General features: G+C 35.9%; 1 protein-coding gene across 1 annotated transcript; it reads left to right on the top strand.

The window, feature by feature from the left end:
- Positions 1-4: 4 nt before the first annotated feature.
- LOC128222240 (phosphatidylethanolamine N-methyltransferase-like) lies at positions 5-23,122 on the top strand. The gene is made up of 7 exons (XM_052931193.1): positions 5-146; positions 7,288-7,380; positions 7,816-7,931; positions 8,299-8,444; positions 21,449-21,560; positions 21,776-21,850; positions 22,972-23,122. The coding sequence occupies exons 1-7, from the start codon at positions 93-95 to the stop codon at positions 23,027-23,029; spliced, it is 654 nt and encodes a 217-aa protein (XP_052787153.1). The 5' UTR covers positions 5-92; the 3' UTR covers positions 23,030-23,122.
- The last annotated feature ends 429 nt before the right edge of the window (positions 23,123-23,551 follow it).

Below are 23,551 nucleotides of genomic sequence, written 5' to 3'. Positions count from 1 at the left end.
CATACGGAACACAAACAGACGACGTACTGGAGGTTCAAGTCCAATACTTTGTTTCATATCAGCTGTTCTATCTCGTGTCATGTCAGTATTAAATGTTACGCGAGTATCAGAAAGATTGCTGCAGTGGTTACATTGACTTTTCAAAGGTGAAAATGCTTAAATATACCATTAATAGCTGAATGAAATGACTGATCTGCTTTTCAGGCTTTTCAGGTTTGACTCAAAATTTGCCTGAATTTGGACTGAGCACATACTCTTCACTTCACCGGGCATTTGCAAATTATTTTATGCATTTTTTATTAAATGATGGCATCATGCATAAATGATTATAATCAAATTGGAATAAAATGTACTATAATTATGATATATTTATTGCTATATTCATCGAAAAAAAAATGCCAGGAATAAAATTTAAGACATAAATTTATTTTTAAAGTCTAAACAAAGACTAATCATGCTAATGCAGCACTAATAAATGTAACATGTGAAAGGATTATCTTGAAGCTTTTTTTATGTATCAATTATCAGGGGCGTAGCTTGACGAAAATATATGTGTAGGCCACGTTTTCGCTGTTAAATTAATTGTGTACATATTTTAGCTAAAGAAGACAGGCCATAGAAGTAAAACATTGAACATTTTATTAATTAAATTTCACTCATGTTGCCCAAAATCTAAGTTATTCATATGTGTATTTGCACAAAAATGCCATATATATATATATATATTTACACATACATATAATGTCGCTTTCTACAGCACAGTTGACTTTCCGGTATAATTAAAAAACTCTAGCTTCCGGCATTTTCGCCACGCAAACACATTGATGACGCGGTAAACATCTATGATCATGCTCTTGTGGCTGTGGATTAGGGCCGAGGATGACAACCTGTCGCTTTTCATTGTCGTTCGAAGTAAGTTTTTTTATTCAATTCATTCCACTAAACGACCTTTCAAAAGAGGCTGATGTAGGTGGCATAGTAAGACGGACCTCGAATATTGTAAATATGTTAGGATACAGGTCCATGTTGGTCTGCTTCGTGGTCTCTTGTAGTCTAGATAAACTTGCGGCTGCGATGCTCCATCTCACATTCCATTCTGTTTTAAATGTGTCAAATGTTTCGTGGCGATCAGGGGCCTTAGCAGCATAAATTGATGGCAGCATGTCGTCCTTCAGAATTTCAAGTTTTGAAGGCAAAAAATGTTGTGCCCTGTATCTGTCTTTGAAGACATTGTACAAGGTTATTCTGAAGTAGTCAGATGGTGTTTGCACCTCAGGCTTTGCTCTGTTTTGCTGTCGACCAACTCTTGGCATTGATGGTTGAATGTCGAAGCCTGAGCTTATATCCGTTGCTTTCATGTACAGTCCATTCTACACATCAGGTTCAGCCCTCCAGTCATTGCACAATTTAACAATGACGTTTGTTTCTTCAACAGCTTGTAGTAGATCATTGCCTTCCTTCTGAAGAAGATTTGTCAGGTTCACGGTAGTACCCAATGTGTTGCGCCACTACAAGTGAGATAATGAATTCAAAGCACAGTACAGCGGACAAATACTGGCCGGCCTTCTCGTCTCCGTCTTCATTAATATTTTCAAGTGCGTGGACCTCTACGGAGAACGCATTTTGGAACGTTTCGAGTGCGTTCGCACGACTGAACCATCGTGTCTCAAATAACGAGCGAAGCTTAGAGCGGCGGTTCATTTCCTCGTTTGTTGCGACTTCTCTAGAAAGCTCGTCCTGGAACGCTGCTAGACGATTTGCTGAAAAAGTTAACAATAATCCAATGTCCTGAACTGTGTCCATCATAGTTATGGCCACTCGGGTGAAAACTGGTACTGGAGGCATGATTGCCAAGTTCCTTCTACGATTGTTGTTTGGTATCTTCATCTATTAAAGTCAAAATTAGACTATCGAAATCAGGATACGTAGGACTATGTTCGGCATTATTGGTGCCAGACCGTTTACAATTTCAAAAAAAAAAAGCGCCCGCAAACTTTTACCAAGCCGATTGGATATGTTTTATATATGGCGTAAACGCGCTGACAACTGGTATGCAACTTCCGATAAATTATATACGAAATATTAATGTCGCGTGAAAATGTATTTTTAAGAGCAAAGGAAAACGATATATTTGAAATACCAGGTTTCCTATGAATATATTAAAGCGCATTTGTCGGAAAATTCATATTTTATCCCCTCACCCTCCTATGCCTTCAGTTTTTATTGCAGATTTGGCATTTTTATTTTTTCGTTTTTTTCTGAAAAATGCGTAGGCCGCGGCCTACAGGAAGCTACGCCCCTGATTATCAAGAAATACAAAATAATCAATGTTAAAAATATCAAAAACAATAATAACAATTGGTTTTATTGGTCTAGAATTTATACTATATTATAATATTAAATATATGTACAAGTATGCTACATTTAATTGAAACATAAAAAACTTGTGATTAGTTTTGTTTATGCTGGTTTCAATCTGCATTTAATAAGCGTCTATATCAGAATCTTTCTGAAAACTTCAAAAAGTATGATGGGCATCACTACAATTAACTTTTACCACGGAATTCGTATTTGGTATAAAACCTTATACAAGATAAGCACTTTATTTGTTATTCATCAAGATATTATACATTAAGAAAATCTTTAATGTGTTTGATTTGGGAACCATTGCAACAAGTGTTGAAAAGAAGTTTGAATAGTACTGCATTATCAGTTTGTTCGATGCAAGTGTTTTATTCTTGCCAAAGAAATATATATACAGTGGAAACTCACTAAACCGGATCTCCACAAAACCGAATCCTCGGGATACCGGACTTTTTTCAGAGTCCCGGTTTTCCCCCTTCTATTTTCAATGTAAAAAAATCCCTACAAAACGGGAACCCCGGAATTCCGGATACCGGACAAAAAATCGAGAAAATTTGTTAGTTGTCAAAGTAAATTTATCCACAAAACCGGAGGTTTATTTGTTCCAACATGTCAAAATAATTGTGTGTATTAGGAATTCGCGAATCGCGTGTCACTTTGTTTAGACAGCCGGTGCGTCGTTAAATATTACACCTGTGATGTTGTGTTAATTCGATAATCGATAATGATGATTGCGCTGTGGATTGACGGTCGCGCAATAATCAAACGATAATCAAACTTGTGAAAAGAAAATTGATTGAAACATTAATTTGTTTGTTGCCGAAAATAAAGAACTAGAAAGGGTTATTTAGTGATAATTTTGGAGGGTTGTTTTATCTAAAGACTTCTATGATTGAATCAAATTAGAGCAGTGCGTTAATTAAACTATCAAACATACTAAACAAGCATTAAATTAAGCGAGTTGTTTTATTTCAAGACTTGGAAAAAAAGATGATTATAAAAACGCAGAAATGTTTAATTATGCTAATCATGTCTCAACCTGTCTAAACGTCGGAGAATTGAACTGTCCGTAGAGGACAAAAGCCTTTAGAGGTTAACTAAGTTAATATTTTGAGTAAACTTACTCCGTACATCAAATCCTCACTAAACCAGAATCCTCACTAAACCGGAAATTTTGCCCAGTGCGGACCTTGTCCGGTTTAGTGAGTTTCCACTGTATATATATATATATATTGTAATGACCCTGTCATTATTTACCTGTTGATACCTTGTACACTTACCTGTTGATACCTTGGACACCTTTTTGAGCCATGGGACTTTCACGTAATAACCTAACATATTTGATAATAATATGAAACATATACATGATTTAAGTAATATTTCTTACCTCATTATCCATTAGTTGATACATGGTCGATGAGATGATGATTTAAATATGCAAAGTAGGTAAAATCCCCACTCTACCATATTATTCTTATTCTATATCATAATGGTAATTCCTAAGAATATGTTTACTCTATTGTTAGAACTATAACTAATATTTAATCATCTCATTTGTCTTACGTCGTTCTAAAAGAGCCACTTAATAAATTTGTTGTTTGTTCACTTAATTGTTTGTTTGTTTACATTTTGTTTGTTACCCAAACTGTCATGGCTGCCTGCCAGGAATGCATCCTTGGACCTCCAGGGCGGTCAGCCACTGATTGGTTGGCGCCCAGGCGGTCAGCCACTGATTGGTTGGCGCCTGAGCGGTCCTCTTCTCGTTTGATGGGCGCTCTCCGGGCAGAAAGCCATTGGCTAGTTTTGGTCAAGTGGTACATCTGGACATACTATATAAGAAGCGCGTCCGCTGCATGAATTAAAGTTTTGAAACTATGATAGAATTTTAAGGCCCTTAAGACTTGAAACTTAACTTGTCTCTGTCACCTTTGAGACTCAAGTCTGAGTCACCTAAACACAGTTAGTGGTGTGTTTTGAATCTTTGTGATTCTTGTTGTACTTGACTGTGTGTCAGTAATTTTACACGTTATGTTGTAAAGTGACAATCATTAAATCCAAGTCCAGACATACCTTGTCCAATGACCTAATCAACGTACCATTATGTATTCTAAGCGGGAATATTAAAGTCTATTTAAACTGTCAGTGTCTTTTTTTTTCGTTTGTCATCCTGATGATACTCAACTCACGCTAAGTATAGTTGGCAGAGAAGTTTACAATATATATATATATATATATATATATATATATATATATTTATATATATATTTATGTATAGCTCTCAATAATTGATATTAGCATGAATAAATGACTGTTCAGCATTGTTTTCACTGCGTTATCCATAATACCATTCGATTTCTTATAAAAAAAATCTCACTCTCACCAATTTTGGACAAATTGGAGCAATTCTCTGATTGAAAATCTGACCTAGAAGGAGCTCATCAAAAATAATTTTCTTCTAGTAATTAAAAAAACATTCCCCTCTACTGTTATTTCCCCCTCTTATAATAGTTTGCATGCCCCATATACATGTAGCTACAGATTAGCTCTTAACTTAGTGTATTGTACACTTAAGGGCTGAGTATCAATTGAAATTATCGATACAATATTTGTATTGATACTGATTGACCGATACCTGATATATCATACGATATTTTTTCAAGGATTAAAATTGGAAATAAATGAAAAGTATATGATGAACTATATACAGCTGGACCTTTTATTTGCATACTATGATATTAGGCAACTTAAGTGAACAAAAACTGAACAAATGATCACATCAGGGCCATAATGGTTGCATTTTTCTTGAAAAATATCATGGCACCCAATGCATTTTGATCAAGACATGACCTTTCCGACTTTTTTTCCTGTCTAGAATAATTGCAAAATGATTTGATTGCTTAGCTCTACTGGCCAAAGGCCAGAAGAGCTTATGCGATGGTAATCTGTACGTATATAGTATGTGCGTCCGTGCGTCTGTAAACAATTGCTTGTGAACATGATACAGTCTTCAGTTTTGATTGTATCTCGGTAAAACTTGTACAGTATTTAAATATGGTTCCTTTTGAAAACCAGCCAGATCCTCCCATGCATGCCTAGATTATGGGCCATGAAAGTTTTTTAAAAATGCTATTTTTAGCTAACCTATTTTTAGCCAAGTCTGCATGACCAAATTTGTCTATTTTTAGCCAAGTTTACATGTAAAGTCAAGTCTAGGATGAAAGGGAGACAACTTGCTGTTTTGGTTCTGCAGCTAATTTTGTGAATTACTTTGCCTTGTTCTTGTTGAAAGGCCAAAGTCCATTTTTTTAGCTCTATTTGTCAAAGTGTCTCTAGTTCTCGCATTCATCTAAACAAAATTGGTTGTGAATGTTTGATCAAATTATGCCCCCAAGGGTAATTACTGGCCACATCCCAGGGTTCACAGGTTTGTTATACTTCACTTGGGAAATGTTTGAAAATCTTTTTGTGTGTTCACGCATCCATCTTAGAACAATTGCTTGTGAATGTTTGTTCAAATTATGCCCCTGGGGTGATTACTGGCCATCCCCGGGGTTCACAGGTTTGGTATACTTAAATTGGGAACTGGCACTGCCCTGGGGGTCACAAGTTTCCTAGAGACTTATTTAAGAAATATTATCAAAATCTTCTTGTTTCAAACCACAAGGCTCATACCTTTGATACGGTATTTGTTGTGAAGCATCATATGATGACTGTCTAGCCAAACAGTTGAAATTATAGCCCTGGGGCCAAAGCTGGCCCCACCCCTTTTGACCTCCTTTTTTTAGTTTTAAAGCTACAGCAATGATATTTGGACCATGTGTACAGTTTTGCAAACGAGCATCAATGTTGTCCTCTGATGACCTTGACTTTGACTTTTTGACCAACTTTTTTATTTTTAAAGCTACAGAAATTAAATTTTGACCATGAGTTCAGTTTTGAAAGCAATTTTTTTTTTGTCAGATGACCTTTACTTGGCACATATTAAAATAGTTCCTGCAACTAATCTGCTTACAACACTTTCTGTCCTCAGATTTTAAACGTGCAATGTTTTCAGGGATTACAAGTTTGAAAGAAAAGCAATTGCTTTTGAGTTTTAAATGCAATAGTGTTTTAGTTTCATGAATGTTTTGTATAAAGTTCTGAAGTTGATGCACATGTATTATAAAACTTTCATTTATATACACTAACCTGTTGGGTGACAAAACCAACAGCAGTACAGTACTTAAGATGTCATCAGTACCGCACAATATTTGGGAAAACCAATATGGCAGCGCATATGGATGAAAATGGATACAAAATACATAAAGAAAGCAAATGTTTTTTTAAGCTTTTATTTGATCAATATTTTGACCTATATGCGATAAGACATATCAACCAAACGTCTAATACCGGCATTTAATTTGATACGAGAAATGGTACTTGGCCCTATTGTACACCCTTTTGCAATTTGTTTGATGTACGCTCTAGTGTCATGTAGTAACAGTTGACAATAGGAACAAATTTAGCTCGATTATCGGAGGCAGAAAATCGCTCATTGATTATATTGCCAAAAGTTGGTTACTATGTTATGCCAACACCTGCAAAAATCACTTGTTGAATTTTGCTGTTGTAAGTTTTCATTCTAAATGATATAGTTACTTAAAAGTTTTATTGATTGGTAGTTTAGTTTAGATACTTATTTATATAACTATAATTTATACCTTCATATAAAATGTTTACTTGGTAGAGTCTTTACTTTAAGTATGTATCGGTAATTAAGAAGACTTCAAAATCTGATCTGGTAGGTCAATTGCCTTGCTCAGCACATTTTAGAGTAGTACTCACTACTGCAAAATTCTGAAAAAAAAATGTTAATTGTGTTACCTGTTGATATAGTTCATATAAAATAATATAAAGTTTCCTTCTGTATGAATATATATATAGGCCACCATTCCCAAGATGGAGGTTGACTTGGCTGACTGGAACCTGTGGTTGTCCTTTGCAACAATCATCTTCAACCCCCTCTACTGGAATATTGTAAGTCCATTCAACCTTACCAGTGGTGTAGCTTTTTTCGAAAAATGATCAAATTTAAATAACCAAAAATGCAATAAAAACTAATGGCTACCCAAACACTTTGAACAAAAGTTTGTTTTGTTCAAGCCCTGGCTAGTTTGGTGTTTATTCAAACAACATGCAGAGTGTATTTCTTGGATTTATTGTAATCATTGCAAGTATAATTGAGTGTGTGTAATGTGCATATAAAAGTCCCCCAAATCACAAAGAATCATCTGGCCTACATGTTTTAAGGCACTAGCTACGTCCCTGATTACCTACCTACTCCAAATGTGTAATGAAAGAACCAGAAAAAAATGTGTTTGTAAATGCAAAGAAACCAAAAATGTGTTGTTGCTTTTTGGTGCACTTTTGTTGTTTTATAATATTTTCTACATACTTATTATTTATTCTTAGGCTGCAAGATGGGAGTATCGGAGTCACAGTTTTTCCCGGTTGATTAGGAACAAGTATGTGGCCTGTTTTCTGCTTGGGGCCTCCATCTTCATCCTCGGCATATATAGGGACATGAGGTCAGACATCATTTGTTCATACCAGATTGGTATTTCTTTTCATTTCATTGGTATTTGTTGATCTGATGTAACATGATGGGAATTTTCTCTACAAGCAGCCTTGTAAAACATGTTTTTGATGAACTTGCTTGTTCCAAAATGTATTTCAATATTAAAGCAGTTTTTTCATTCATTTATTTTTTCTCTAAAAGACAATTTTCTCTAAATGATTAACAACAGCAATTAGTTGAGAGGTCATTTCATTGTCCATTTATATAATTTATGAATTATTTCAGTTTAAATCTTAGGTAGGCATTATTGCTTTTAAGACCTTCAACAGAAATGTTTGAATAGATCATAATTATTGCTGATTGATATATATGTGCAGGTTCAACTATGCCCTGGACAGCCAGCCACGCTGCTATATCCTACAGCAGAACTGGCTCCTCTGGTCCGGATATTTCTGCATGCTGGTTGGCACAACATTGGTGGTCACTAGCTACTATAGACTCGGTTTCTATGGGACATTCCTGGGTAAGAATATCCAACTTATCTTTATGATTATGCACTTTACAGATTATAAGTGTGAGTGCTTAACTCTTCACAGCTTGATGTGGTATGGTAATTGTACTCTTTACAAAAATAATATATGCGTAATAGTTTATCGTACACAATGACATTTGTATTTTATACATTTGTAACTGTATCTAACAAGTCGTTATCTGTATGTTGCAGCTGACCTGTCATTTTTTCAAGTGATTTGCTACTGGTATACTGCAGCCGAACTGATATCTATATGCTGCACTTCATCTGTTTAAGTATCAGGCCCCAATTTCTCGAAATGTCTTTTAAAGCTTAACAGGCTTAAGTCGCTTATTTCAATTAGCTAAGATACATACTAATAATGGATTTTGATAAATGAAAAATGGTTCCTTCCAAAGGTGCTCGTCACATTGCCTGGATACAGTAATGCATTTTTTATTTTTTAATAATTTTTTTACATTTTTTTTATTATTTATTTTGTTCAAAATAGTGAATATATGTCATTTAAAATTATTCCACAATTTTTCATGAAAGAAAATTAGTATAATATATAAATAAATATAAGGTAAACATGTGCAAAAAATCATCAATTCCAAACGGACCTTATCAATAGAGCATAGTTCCTAAAATAATTGAGATAATCTAATAATTTTTACTGTTCTGATAAGGTAAGATTTCCATCTACAAGAAAAATATACTTTTTATGCTAGTAAGATTGACCTTTACGGCATATTCAAACAAAATGCACAGACCAGAAACTGAAGTTCGCAATTACGAAAGAACCGAAAGGTTGAAAAACAACGGATTTTCCCCCCCTAAAACACGTTAAAAACAGACTGACATGCAAACTTTCTGTATGCATTACAAAGAGAAGCTTAAAATATCATTCCTACCGGTAAAACTTGTTGAGTAATACGTGTATTTATCCAAATCGAACGTTTTTTGAACCCAAAGTCAACAATGATCACAATAACTTGAGAATGTTTTTATGGAATACTAGTAGCATAAATTTCAGTGGTAGTAGCCATTGACCAGCATATGACCCCTGTTAATTTTGAGGTCAGTACTGAGTAGGTGAAAGGTCAAGGCCATTGTTAACAGTCTTATGAAAAAATAATTGTACAGTTACTCAAGAAACATTTTACCTAAGACCATTAAACTTAAAATAATTTCTCTGTGGCAGTTGACCTGGCACTTGTTTGTTGCAGTTGACCAGGCAACTGTGGGTTACCAGTAACTTATTAATTTATTATCTGTATGTTGTAGGTCACCTTTTATCTGTATGTTGCAGTGGACATGCCATCTGTTTGTGGTAGTGGACATGTCATCTTTATGCAGTGAACCTGTAACCTGTGTGTTGCAGTGAACCTGTCATCTCATTATATGTATGTTGCAGTGGACATGTCATCTCGTTTTATGTATGTTGCAGTGGACATGTCATCTCATTATATGTATGTTGCAGTGGACATGTCATCTCATTATATGTATGTTGCAGTGACCTGTCATCTCATTATATGTATGTTGCAGTGGACCTGTCATCTCATTATATGTATGTTGCAGGACCTGTCATCTCATTATATGTATGTTGCAGTGGACTGTCATCTCATTATATGTATGTTGCAGTGGACCTGTCATCTCATTATATGTGTTGCAGTGGACCTGTCATCTCATTATATGTATGTTGCAGTGGACCTGTCATCTCATATATGTATGTTGCAGTGGACCTGTCATCTCATAATATGTATGTTGCAGTGGACCTGTCATCTCATTATATGTGTGTTGCAGTGGACCTGTCATCTCATTATATGTATGTTGCAGTGGACCTGTCATCTCTATATGTGTGTTGCAGTGGACCTGTCATCTCATAATATGTGTGTTGCAGTGGACCTGTCATCTCATAATATGTATGTTGCAGTGGACCTGTCATCTCATAATATGTATGTTGCAGTGGACCTGTCATCTCATATATGTATGTTGCAGTGGACGTGTCATCTCATTATATGTATGTTGCAGTGGACTGTCATCTCATTATATGTATGTTGCAGTGGACCTGTCATCTCATTATATGTATGTTGCAGTGGACCTGTCATCTCATTATATGTATGTTGCAGTGGACCTGTCATCTCATTATATGTATGTTGCAGTGGACCTGTCATCTCATTATATGTATGTTGCAGTGGACCTGTCATCTCATTATATGTATGTTGCAGTGGACCTGTCATCTCATTATATGTATGTTGCAGTGGACCTGTCATCTCATTATATGTATGTTGCAGTGGACCTGTCATCTCATTATATGTATGTTGCAGTGGACCTGTCATCTCATTATATGTATGTTGCAGTGGACCTGTCATCTCATTATATGTATGTTGCAGTGGACCTGTCATCTCATTATATGTATGTTGCAGTGGACCTGTCATCTCATTATATGTATGTTGCAGTGGACCTGTCATCTCATTATATGTATGTTGCAGTGGACCTGTCATCTCATTATATGTATGTTGCAGTGGACCTGTCATCTCATTATATGTATGTTGTAGAGGACCTGTCATTCATTATATGTATGTTGCAGTGGACCTGTCATCTCATTATATGTATGTTGTAGTGGACCTGTCATATGTATGTTGCAGTGGACCTGTCATCTTTATGCAGTAATGTATGTGTGTTGCAGTGAACCTGTCATCTCATTATATGTTGTTGCAGTGGACTGTCATCTCATTATATGTATGTTGTAGTGGACCTGTCATCTCATTATGTATGTTGCAGTGGACCTGTCATCTCATAATATGTATGTTGCAGTGGACATGTCATCATTATATGTATGTTGCAGTGGAACCTGTCATCTCATTATATGTATGTTGCAGTGGACCTGTCATCTCATTATATGTATGTTGCAGTGGACCTGTCATCTCATTATATGTATGTTGCAGTGGACTGTCATCTCATTATATGTATGTTGCAGTGGACCTGTCATCTCATTATATGTATGTTGCAGTGGACCTGTCATCTCATTATATGTATGTTGCAGTGGACCTGTCATCTCATTATATGTATGTTGCAGTGGACCTGTCATCTCATTATATATGTTGCAGTGGACCTGTCATCTCATTATATGTATGTTGTAGTGGACCTGTCATCTCATTATATGTATGTTGTAGTGGACTGTCATCTCATTATATGTATGTTGCAGTGGACCTGTCATCTCATTATATGTATGTTGTAGTGGACCTGTCATCTCATTATATGTATGTTGTAGTGGACCTGTCATCTCATTATATGTATGTTGTGTGGACATGTCATCTCATTATATGTATGTTGTAGTGGACCTGTCATCTCATTATATGTATGTTGTAGAGGACCTGTCATCTCATTATATGTATGTTGTAGTGGACCTGTCATCTCATTATATGTATGTTGTAGTGGACCTGTCATCTCATTATATGTATGTTGTAGTGGACCTGTCATCTCATTATATGTATGTTGTAGTGACCTATCATCTCATTATATGTATGTTGCAGTGGACCTGTCATCTCATTATATGTATGTTGTAGTGGACCTGTCATCTCATTATATGTATGTTGCAGTGGACTGTCATCTCATTATATGTATGTTGCAGTGGACCTGTCATCTCATTATATGTATGTTGTAGGGACTGTCATCTCATTATATGTATGTTGTAGTGGACCTGTCATCTCATTATATTTATGTTGTAGTGGACCTGTCATCTCATTATATGTATGTTGCAGTGGACATTCATCTCATTATATGTATGTTGTAGTGGACCTGTCATCTCATTATATGTATGTTTTAGTGGACATGTCATCTCATTATATGTATGTTGTAGTGGACCTGTCATCTCATTATATGTATGTTGTAGTGGACATGTCATCTCATTATATGTATGTTGTAGTGGACCTGTCATCTCATTATATGTATGTTGTAGTGGACATGTCATCTCATTATATGTATTTGCAGTGGACTGTCATCTCATTATATGTATGTTGTAGTGGACATGTCATCTCATTATATGTATGTTGCAGTGGACATGTCATCTCATAATATGTATGTTTTAGTGGACCTGTCATCTCATTATATGTATGTTTTAGTGGACCTGTCATCTCATTATATGTATGTTTTAGTGGACATGTCATCTCATTATATGTATGTTGCAGTGGACCTGTCATCTCATTATATGTATGTTATAGTAGACCTGTCATCTCATTATATGTATGTTGCAGTGGACATGTCATCTCATTATATGTATGTTGCAGTGGACATGTCATCTCATTATATGTATGTTGCAGTGGACCTGTCATCTCATTATATGTATGTTGTAGTGGACCTGTCATCTCATTATATGTATGTTGCAGTGGACATGTCATCTCATTATATGTATGTTGCAGTGGACCTGTCATCTCATTATATGTATGTTGCAGTGGACATGTCATCTCATTATATGTATGTTGCAGTGGACCTGTCATCTCATTATATGTATGTTGCAGTGGACCTGTCATCTCATTATATGTATGTTGCAGTGGACCTGTCATCTCATTATATGTATGTTGTAGTGGACCTGTCATCTCATTATATATGTATGTTGTAGTGGACCTGTCATCCCATTATATGTATGTTGCAGTGGACCTGTCATCCCATTATATGTATGTTGCAGTGGACATGTCATCTCATTATATGTATGTTGCAGTGGACCTGTCATCTCATTATATGTATGTTGCAGTGGACCTGTCATCTCATAATATGTATGTTGCAGTGGACATGTCATCTCATTATATGTATGTTGCAGTGAACATGTTTTCTCATTATATGTATGTTGTAGTGGACCTGTCATCTCATAATATGTATGTTGCAGTGGACCTGTCATCTCATTATATGTATGTTGTAGTGGACCTGTCATCTCATTATATGTATGTTGCAGTGAACCTGTCATCTCATTATATGTATGTTGCAGTGAACATGTTTTCTCATTATATGTATGTTGCAGTGGACCTGTCATCTCATAATATGTATGTTGCAGTGGACCTGTCATCTCATTATATGTATGTTGCAGTGGACCTGTCATCTCATTATATGTATGTTGCAGTGGACCTGTCATCTCATAATATGTATGTTGCAGTGGACCTGTCATCTCATTATATGTATGTTCAGTGGACTGTCATCTCATTATATGTATGTTGCAGTGGACATGTCATCTATTATATGTATGTTGCAGTGGACCTGTCATCTCATTATATGTATGTTGCAGTGGACATGTCATCTCATTATATGTATGTTGCAGTGGACATGTCATCTCATTATATGTATGCTGTAGTGGACCTGTCATCTCATTATATGTATGTTGCAGTGGACCTGTCATCGCATTATATGTATGTTGCAGTGGACCTGTCATCTCATTATATGTATGTTGTAGAGGACCTGTCATCTCATTATATGTATGTTGCAGTGACCTGTCATCTCATTATATGTATGTTGTAGTGGACCTGTCATCTGTTTGTTGCAGTGGACCTGTCATCTTTATGCAGTGAACCTGTAACCTGTGTGTTGCAGTGAACCTGTCATCTCATAATATGTATGTTGCAGTGGACATGTCATCTCATTATATGTATGTTGTAGTGGACCTGTCATCTCATTATATGTATGTTGTAGTGGACCTGTCATCTCATTATATGTATGTTGCAGTGGACATGTCATCTCATTATATGTATGTTGCAGTGGACCTGTCATCTCATTATATGTATGTTGCAGTGGACCTGTCATCTCATTATATGTATGTTGCAGTGAACCTGTCATCTCATTATCTGTATGTTGCAGTGGACCTGTCATCTCATTATATGTATGTTGTAGTGGACCTGTCATCTCATTATATGTATGTTGCAGTGGACCTGTCATCTCATTATATTTATGTTGCAGTGGACCTGTCATCTCATTATATGTATGTTGTAGTGGACCTGTCATCTCATTATATGTATGTTGCAGTGGACCTGTCATCTCATTATATGTATGTTGTAGTGGACATGTCATCTCATTATATGTATGTTGTAGTGGACATGTCATCTCATTATATGTATGTTGCAGTGGACCTGTCATTCATTATATGTATGTTGTAGAGGACCTGTCATCTCATTATATGTATGTTGTAGTGGACCTGTCATCTCATTATATGTATGTTGTAGTGGACATGTCATCTCATTATATGTATGTTGTAGTGGACCTGTCATCTCATTATATGTATGTTGTAGAGGACCTGTCATCTCATTATATGTATGTTGTAGTGGACCTGTCATCTCATTATATGTATGTTGTAGTGGACCTGTCATCTCATTATATGTATGTTGTAGTGGACCTGTCATCTCATTATATGTATGTTGCAGTAAACATATCATCTCATTATATGTATGTTGCAGTGGACCTGTCATCTCATTATCTGTATGTTGTAGTGGACTGTCATCTCATTATATGTATGTTGCAGTGGACATGTCATCTTATATGTATGTTGCAGTGGACCTGTCATCTAATTATATGTATGTTGTAGTGGACCTGTCATCTCATTATATATGTATGTTGTAGTGGACCTGTCATCTCATTATATTTATGTTGTAGTGGACCTGTCATCTCATTATATGTATGTTGCAGTGGACATGTCATCTCATTATATGTATGTTGTAGTGGACCTGTCATCTCATTATATGTATGTTTTAGTGGACATGTCATCTCATTATATGTATGTTTTAGTGGACCTGTCATCTCATTATATGTATGTTGTAGTGGACATGTCATCTCATTATATGTATGTTGCAGTGGACCTGTCATCTCATTATATGTATGTTGTAGTGGACATGTCATCTCATTATATGTATGTTGCAGTGGACATGTCATCTCATTATATGTATGTTGCAGTGGACATGTCATCTCATTATATGTATGTTGTAGTGGACCTGTCATCTCATTATATGTATGTTGCAGTGGACATGTCATCTCATTATATGTATGTTTTAGTGGACCTGTCATCTCATTATATGTATGTTTTAGTGGACCTGTCATCTCATTATATGATGTTTTAGTGGACATGTCATCTCATTATATGTATGTTGCAGTGGACCTGTCATCTCATTATATGTATGTTATAGTGGACCTGTCATCTCATTATATGTATGTTGCAGTGGACATGTCATCTCATTATATGTATTTGCAGTGGACATGTCATCCCATTATATGTATGTTGCAGTGGACCTGTCATCTCATTATATGTATGTTGTAGGTGGACCTGTCATCTCATTATATGTATGTTGCAGTGGACATGTCATCTCATTATATGTATGTTGCAGTGGACCTGTCATCATTATATGTATGTTGCAGTGGACATGTCATCTCATTATATGTATGTTGCAGTGGACCTGTCATCTCATTATATGTATTTGCAGTGGACCTGTCATCTCATTATATGTATGTTGCAGTGGACCTGTCATCTCATTATATGTATGTTTGTAGTGGACCTGTCATCTCATTATATATGTATGTTGTAGTGGACCTGTCATCCCATTATATGTATGTTGCAGTGGACCTGTCATCCCATTATATGTATGTTGCAGTGGACATGTCATCTCATTATATGTATGTTGCAGTGGACCTGTCATCTCATTATATGTATGTTGCAGTGGACCTGTCATCTCATAATATGTATGTTGCAGTGGACATGTCATCTCATTATATGTATGTTGCAGTGAACATGTTTTCTCATTATATGTATGTTGTAGTGGACCTGTCATCTCATAATATGTATGTTGCAGTGGACCTGTCATCTCATTATATGTATGTTGTAGTGGACCTGTCATCTCATTATATGTATGTTGCAGTGAACCTGTCATCTCATTATATGTATGTTGCAGTGAACATGTTTTCTCATTATATGTATGTGCAGTGGACCTGTCATCTCATAATATGTATGTTGCAGTGGACCTGTCATCTCATTATATGTATGTTGCAGTGGACATGTCATCTCATTATATGTATGTTGCAGTGGACCTGTCATCTCATAATATGTATGTTGCAGTGGACCTGTCATCTCATTATATGTATGTTTCAGTGGACCTGTCATCTCATTATATGTATGTTGCAGGGACATGTCATCTCATTATATGTATGTTGCAGTGGACCTGTCATCTCATTATATGTATGTTGCAGTGGACATGTCATCTCATTATATGTATGTTGCAGTGGACATGTCATCTCATTATATGTATGCTGTAGTGGACTGTCATCTCATTATATGTATGTTGCAGTGGACATGTCATCTCATAATATGTATGTTTTAGTGGACCTGTCATCTCATTATATGTAGTTGTTAGTGGACCTGTCATCTCATTATATGTATGTTTTAGTGGACATGTCATCTCATTATATGTATGTTGCAGTGGACCTGTCATCTCATTATATGTATGTTGTAGAGGACCTGTCATCTCATTATATGTATGTTGCAGTGAACCTGTCATCTCATTATATGTATGTTGTAGTGGACCTGTCATCTGTTTGTTGCAGTGGACCTGTCATCTTTATGCAGTGAACCTGTAACCTGTGTGTTGCAGTGAACCTGTCATCTCATAATATGTATGTTGCAGTGGACATGTCATCTCATTATATGTATGTTGTAGTAGACCTGTCATCTCATTATATGTATGTTGTAGTGGACCTGTCATCTCATTATATGTATGTTGCAGTGGACATGTCATCTCATTTTATGTATGTTGCAGTGGAACTGTCATCTCATTATATGTATGTTGCAGTGGACCTGTCATCTCATTATATGTATGTTGCAGTGAACCTGTCATCTCATTATCTGTATGTTGCAGTGGACCTGTCATCTCATTATATGTATGTTGTAGTGGACCTGTCATCTCATTATATGTATGTTGCAGTGGACCTGTCATCTCATTATATGTATGTTGCAGTGGACCTGTCATCTCATTATATGTATGTTGCAGTGGACATGTCATCTCATTATATGTATGTTGCAGTGGACCTGTCATCTCATTATATGTATGTTGTAGTGGACATGTCATCTCATTATATGTATGTTGTAGTGGACCTGTCATCTCATTATATGTATGTTGCAGTGGACCTGTCATCTCATTATATGTATGTTGTAGAGGACCTGTCATCTCATTATATGTATGTTGTAGTGGACCTGTCATCTCATTATATGTATGTTGTAGTGGACATGTCATCTCATTATATGTATGTTGTAGTGGACCTGTCATCTCATTATATGTATGTTGTAGAGGACCTGTCATCTCATTATATGTATGTTGTAGTGGACCTGTCATCTCATTATATGTATGTTGTAGTGGACCTGTCATCTCATTATATGTATGTTGTAGTGGACCTGTCATCTCATTATATGTATGTTGCAGTAAACATATCATCTCATTATATGTATGTTGCAGTGGACCTGTCATCTCATTATCTGTATGTTGTAGTGGACATGTCATCTCATTATATGTATGTTGCAGTGGACATGTCATCTCATTATATGTATGTTGCAGTGGACCTGTCATCTCATTATATGTATGTTGTAGTGGACCTGTCATCTCATTATATATGTATGTTGTAGTGGACCTGTCATCTCATTATATTTATGTTGTAGTGGACCTGTCATCTCATTATATGTATGTTGTAGTGGACCTGTCATCTCATTATATGTATGTTTTAGTGGACATGTCATCTCATTATATGTATGTTTTAGTGGACCTGTCATCTCATTATATGTATGTTGTAGTGGACATGTCATCTCATTATATGTATGTTGCAGTGGACCTGTCATCTCATTATATGTATGTTGCAGTGGACATGTCATCTCATTATATGTATGTTGCAGTGGACATGTCATCTCATTATATGTATGTTGCAGTGGACATGTCATCTCATTATATGTATGTTGCAGTGGACCTGTCATCTCATTATATGTATGTTGCAGTGGACATGTCATCTCATAATATGTATGTTTTAGTGGACCTGTCATCTCATTATATGTATGTTTTAGTGGACCTGTCATCTCATTATATGTATGTTTTAGTGGACATGTCATCTCATTATATGTATGTTGCAGTGGACCTGTCATCTCATTATATGTATGTTATAGTGGACCTGTCATCTCATTATATGTATGTTATAGTGGACCTGTCATCTCATTATATGTATGTTGCAGTGGACATGTCATCTCATTATATGTATGTTGCAGTGGACATGTCATCTCATTATATGTATGTTGCAGTGGACCTGTCATCTCATTATATGTATGTTGTAGTGGACCTGTCATCTCATTATATGTATGTTGCAGTGGACATGTCATCTCATTATATGTATGTTGCAGTGGACCTGTCATTTCATTATATGTATGTTGCAGTGGACATGTCATCTCATTATATGTATGTTGCAGTGGACCTGTCATCTCATTATATGTATGTTGCAGTGGACCTGTCATCTCATTATATGTATGTTGCAGTGGACCTGTCATCTCATTATATGTATGTTGTAGTGGACCTGTCATCTCATTATATATGTATGTTGTAGTGGACCTGTCATCCCATTATATGTATGTTGCAGTGGACCTGTCATCCCATTATATGTATGTTGCAGTGGACATGTCATCTCATTATATGTATGTTGCAGTGGACCTGTCATCTCATTATATGTATGTTGCAGTGGACCTGTCATCTCATAATATGTATGTTGCAGTGGACATGTCATCTCATTATATGTATGTTGCAGTGAACATGTTTTCTCATTATATGTATGTTGTAGTGGACCTGTCATCTCATAATATGTATGTTGCAGTGGACCTGTCATCTCATTATATGTATGTTGTAGTGGACCTGTCATCTCATTATATGTATGTTGCAGTGAACCTGTCATCTCATTATATGTATGTTGCAGTGAACATGTTTTCTCATTATATGTATGTTGCAGTGGACCTGTCATCTCATAATATGTATGTTGCAGTGGACCTGTCATCTCATTATATGTATGTTGCAGTGGACATGTCATCTCATTATATGTATGTTGCAGTGGACCTGTCATCTCATTATATGTATGTTGCAGTGGACCTGTCATCTCATTATATGTATGTTTCAGTGGACCTGTCATCTCATTATATGTATGTTGCAGTGGACATGTCATCTCATTATATGTATGTTGCAGTGGACCTGTCATCTCATTATATGTATGTTGCAGTGGACATGTCATCTCATTATATGTATGTTGCAGTGGACATGTCATCTCATTATATGTATGTTGCAGTGGACCTGTCATCTCATTATATGTATGCTGTAGTGGACATGTCATCTCATAATATGTATGTTTTAGTGGACCTGTCATCTCATTATATGTATGTTTTAGTGGACCTGTCATCTCATTATATGTATGTTTTAGTGGACATGTCATCTCATTATATGTATGTTGCAGTGGACCTGTCATCTCATTATATGTATGTTGTAGTGGACCGGTCATCTCATTATATGTATGTTGTAGTGGACATGTCATCTCATTATATGTATGTTGCAGTGGACATGTCATCTCATTATATGTATGTTGCAGTGGACATGTCATCTCATTATATGTATGTTGTAGTGGACCTGTCATCTCATTATATATGTATGTTGTAGTGGACCTGTCATCTCATTATATGTATGTTGCAGTGGACCTGTCATCTCATTATATGTATGTTGCAGTGGACCTGTCATCTCATTATATGTATGTTGCAGTGGACCTGTCATCTCATTATATGTATGTTGCAGTGGACCTGTCATCTCATTATATGTATGTTGTAGTGGACCTGTCATCTCATTATATATGTATGTTGTAGTGGATCTGTCATCTCATTATATATGTATGTTGCAGTGGACCTGTCATCTCATAATATGTATGTTGCAGTGGACATGTCATCTCATTATATGTATGTTGCAGTGAACATGTTTTCTCATTATATGTATGTTGTAGTGGACCTGTCATCTCATAATATGTATGTTGCAGTGGACCTGTCATCTCATTATATGTATGTTGTAGTGGACTTGTCATCTCATTATATGTATGTTGCAGTGAACCTGTCATCTCATTATATGTATGTTGCAGTGAACATGTTTTCTCATTATATGTATGTTGCAGTGGACCTGTCATCTCATTATATGTATGTTGCAGTGGACCTGTCATCTCATTATATGTATGTTGCAGTGGACATGTCATCTCATTATATGTATGTTGCAGTGGACCTGTCATCTCATAATATGTATGTTGCAGTGGACCTGTCATCTCATTATATGTATGTTTCAGTGGACCTGTCATCTCATTATATGTATGTTGCAGTGGACATGTCATCTCATTATATGTATGTTGCAGTGGACCTGTCGTCTCATAATATGTATGTTGCAGTGGACCGGTCAACTCGAGATATGTATGTTGCAGTGGACATGTCATCTCGAGATATGTTTGTTGAAGTGGACGTGTCATCTCATTATATGTATGTTGCAGTGGACCTGTCATCTCATAAGATGTATGTTGCAGTGGACCTGTCGTCTCATAAGATGTATGTTGCAGTGGACCTGTCATCTCATTATATGTATGTTGCAGTGGACGTGTCATCTCATTATATGTACGTTGCAGTGAACCGGTCATCTCGAGATATGTATGTTGCAGTGGACCTATCATCTCGAGATATGTATGTTGCAGTGGACCTGTCATCTCGAGATATGTATGTTGCAGTGGACCTGTCATCTCATTAAATGTATATTGCAGTGGACCTGTCATCTCGAGATATGTATGTTGCAGTGGACCTGTCATCTCATTATATGTATGTTGCAGTGGACCTGTCATCTCATAATATGTATATTGCAGTTGACCTGTCATCTCTTTATATGTATGTTGCAGTGGACATGTCATCTGAATGTTGTTGATAATCGGTTGTCAGCTGCACTATTATCTGTATGTTGCAGGTGACTATTTTGGCATCTTGATGGAGGAGAAGGTGAACAGTTTCCCATTCAGTATCATTGACAACCCCATGTACTGGGGATCCTTCCTCAACTTCCTTGGTGGGGCACTCATGTAAGTGCTTGAACTTTTGTTAAGATCAGTGACAGTCTTATTTGTATTTCTTACTGTCTATATCCATGTAATGTTCTTTCACTGTGCTTAAGCATAATGTTATCTTGTTGAAGACATGGTGAACAGATCTAGACCAATGTGGTGCCACAACATTTTCTGTGTTATAACAAATAAAAGTTGCATTTTTTCCATTATTTATTTATGTTTATTTTCAGCAAAGCCAGTCTGGCAGGTGTAATTCTCAGCCTGGTGGTCGGTGTTTGCTACACAATAGCCACCATGTTTGAGGGGTAAGGTCTGGGCTTGTGTTTCATTCTTTGTGATCAAGTATTGTATAAAATAAATGTTTATTGACAATAAACCTTCAGGAAGTACCTGAAGCAAACTAGTAGCATGGTTTATAAATGAAATGTTTACATTCAAATCTGTAGCATGGTTTATAAATGAAATGTTTACATTCCAACCTGTACTGCTGTAGCATGGTTTATAAATTATATGTTTACATTCAAACCTGTAGCATTGTTTATAAATGAAATGTTACATTCAAACCCATAGCATGGTTTATAAATGAAATGTTTACATTCTAACTCATAGCTAGTTTTATAAATAAAACGTTTACATTCCAACCTGTAGCATTGTTTGTAAATGAAATGTTTACATTCAAACCTGTAGCATGGTTTATAAATAAAATGTTTACATTCCAACCCGTAGCATGGTTTATAAAGAAAATGTTACATTCAAACCCATAGCATGATTATAAATGAAATGTTTACATTCTAACTCATAGCTTGTTTTATAAATAAAACGTTTACATTCAAACCTGTAGCATTGTTTGTAAATGAAATGTTTACATTCAAACCTGTAGCATGATTTATAGATAAAATGTTTACATTCCAACCTGTAGCATGGTTTACGGATGAAATGTTTACATTCAAACCTGTAGCATGGTTTACGGATGAAATGTTTACATTCCAACCTGTAGCATGGTTTACGGATGAAATGTTTACATTCAAACCTGTAGCATGGTTTATAAATAAAATGTTGACATTCCAACCCGTAGCATGGTTAATAAATAAAATGTTTACATTCCAACCTGTAGCATGGTTTACGGATGAAATGTTTACATTCAAACCTGTAGCATGGTTTATAAATGAAATGTTTACATTCAAACCTGTAGCATGGTTTATAAATGAAATGTTTACATTCAAACCTGTAGCATGGTTTATGATTGCATTGTTTACAATCATCAAGTTGTTCCTAGTTTTGTCTATACATGTAGCAGAGTGTGAAATAAACATTTGGTTAGTCAACTGAACAATGCACAGGTCAAGAGGGCTTTAATCTTAATGATTTTATGATTATACATGTAATCATATTTGTTCTTGTCAGAAATGTGGAATATTTTTTTCAGACCGTTTACAAGCATGATTTATGAGGAGAGAAATAGAAAATTGAATAAGATGGCATAGCTGGAAGGTTTGGGCCTAGTATTATGTGATGGCATAGCTGAGTGGAAACCATCTGAGTCCAGTTTTATGGTAATTGGGAAGTGACTTAAACTTTGGCTTCGAGGATTTCTGTTGGTGACAACAGCATCACAAAGGGAATAGTGTTTACTTTTATAGACTTCCATAAGTGCCAATAAATGTCATGAACTTTTGAACGTTCTTTTGGTTTTGTTTTACATTAAAAAGTCTGTCACATCCGAGTTTACAAGTAATAACAGATTACATGTCTTTGTTAACAGATTACATGTCTTTGTTGTCGTGAGTACTTTCATAATAAATAATTGGTGGGGAGTGTTCACTGTCATTTTTTGTTTCTCATTGTTGGGGTGTTGTTTTGATCCAAATTAATCTCTGCATAATATTATGACAAATGAAAACAGACATTAAACTATCTGGCATATGTGCGGTACCGTCAACAAATTGCTTCATAAGACATCTCCTAAACCACCCAGCCAATTTACATTAAACTTCACTGGGATGTTC

Source organism: Mya arenaria, chromosome 16, assembly GCF_026914265.1.
Source record: "Mya arenaria isolate MELC-2E11 chromosome 16, ASM2691426v1".
NCBI classification, from domain to species: Eukaryota; Metazoa; Mollusca; class Bivalvia; order Myida; family Myidae; genus Mya; species Mya arenaria.
This window is presented reverse-complemented; position numbering and strand designations above follow the sequence as displayed.

Bases quoted from the DNA above. Each gene is read 5' to 3' on its own strand.
- LOC128222240 (XM_052931193.1), top strand. From the start codon at position 93: ATGTTACGCGAGTATCAGAAAGATTGCTGCAGTGGTTACATTGACTTT. The intron at 7,932-8,298 runs GTCAGACATCAT...ATATATGTGCAG, and splicing joins GGCATATATAGGGACATGAG to GTTCAACTATGCCCTGGACA. The intron at 8,445-21,448 runs GTAAGAATATCC...TGTATGTTGCAG, and splicing joins TTTCTATGGGACATTCCTGG to GTGACTATTTTGGCATCTTG.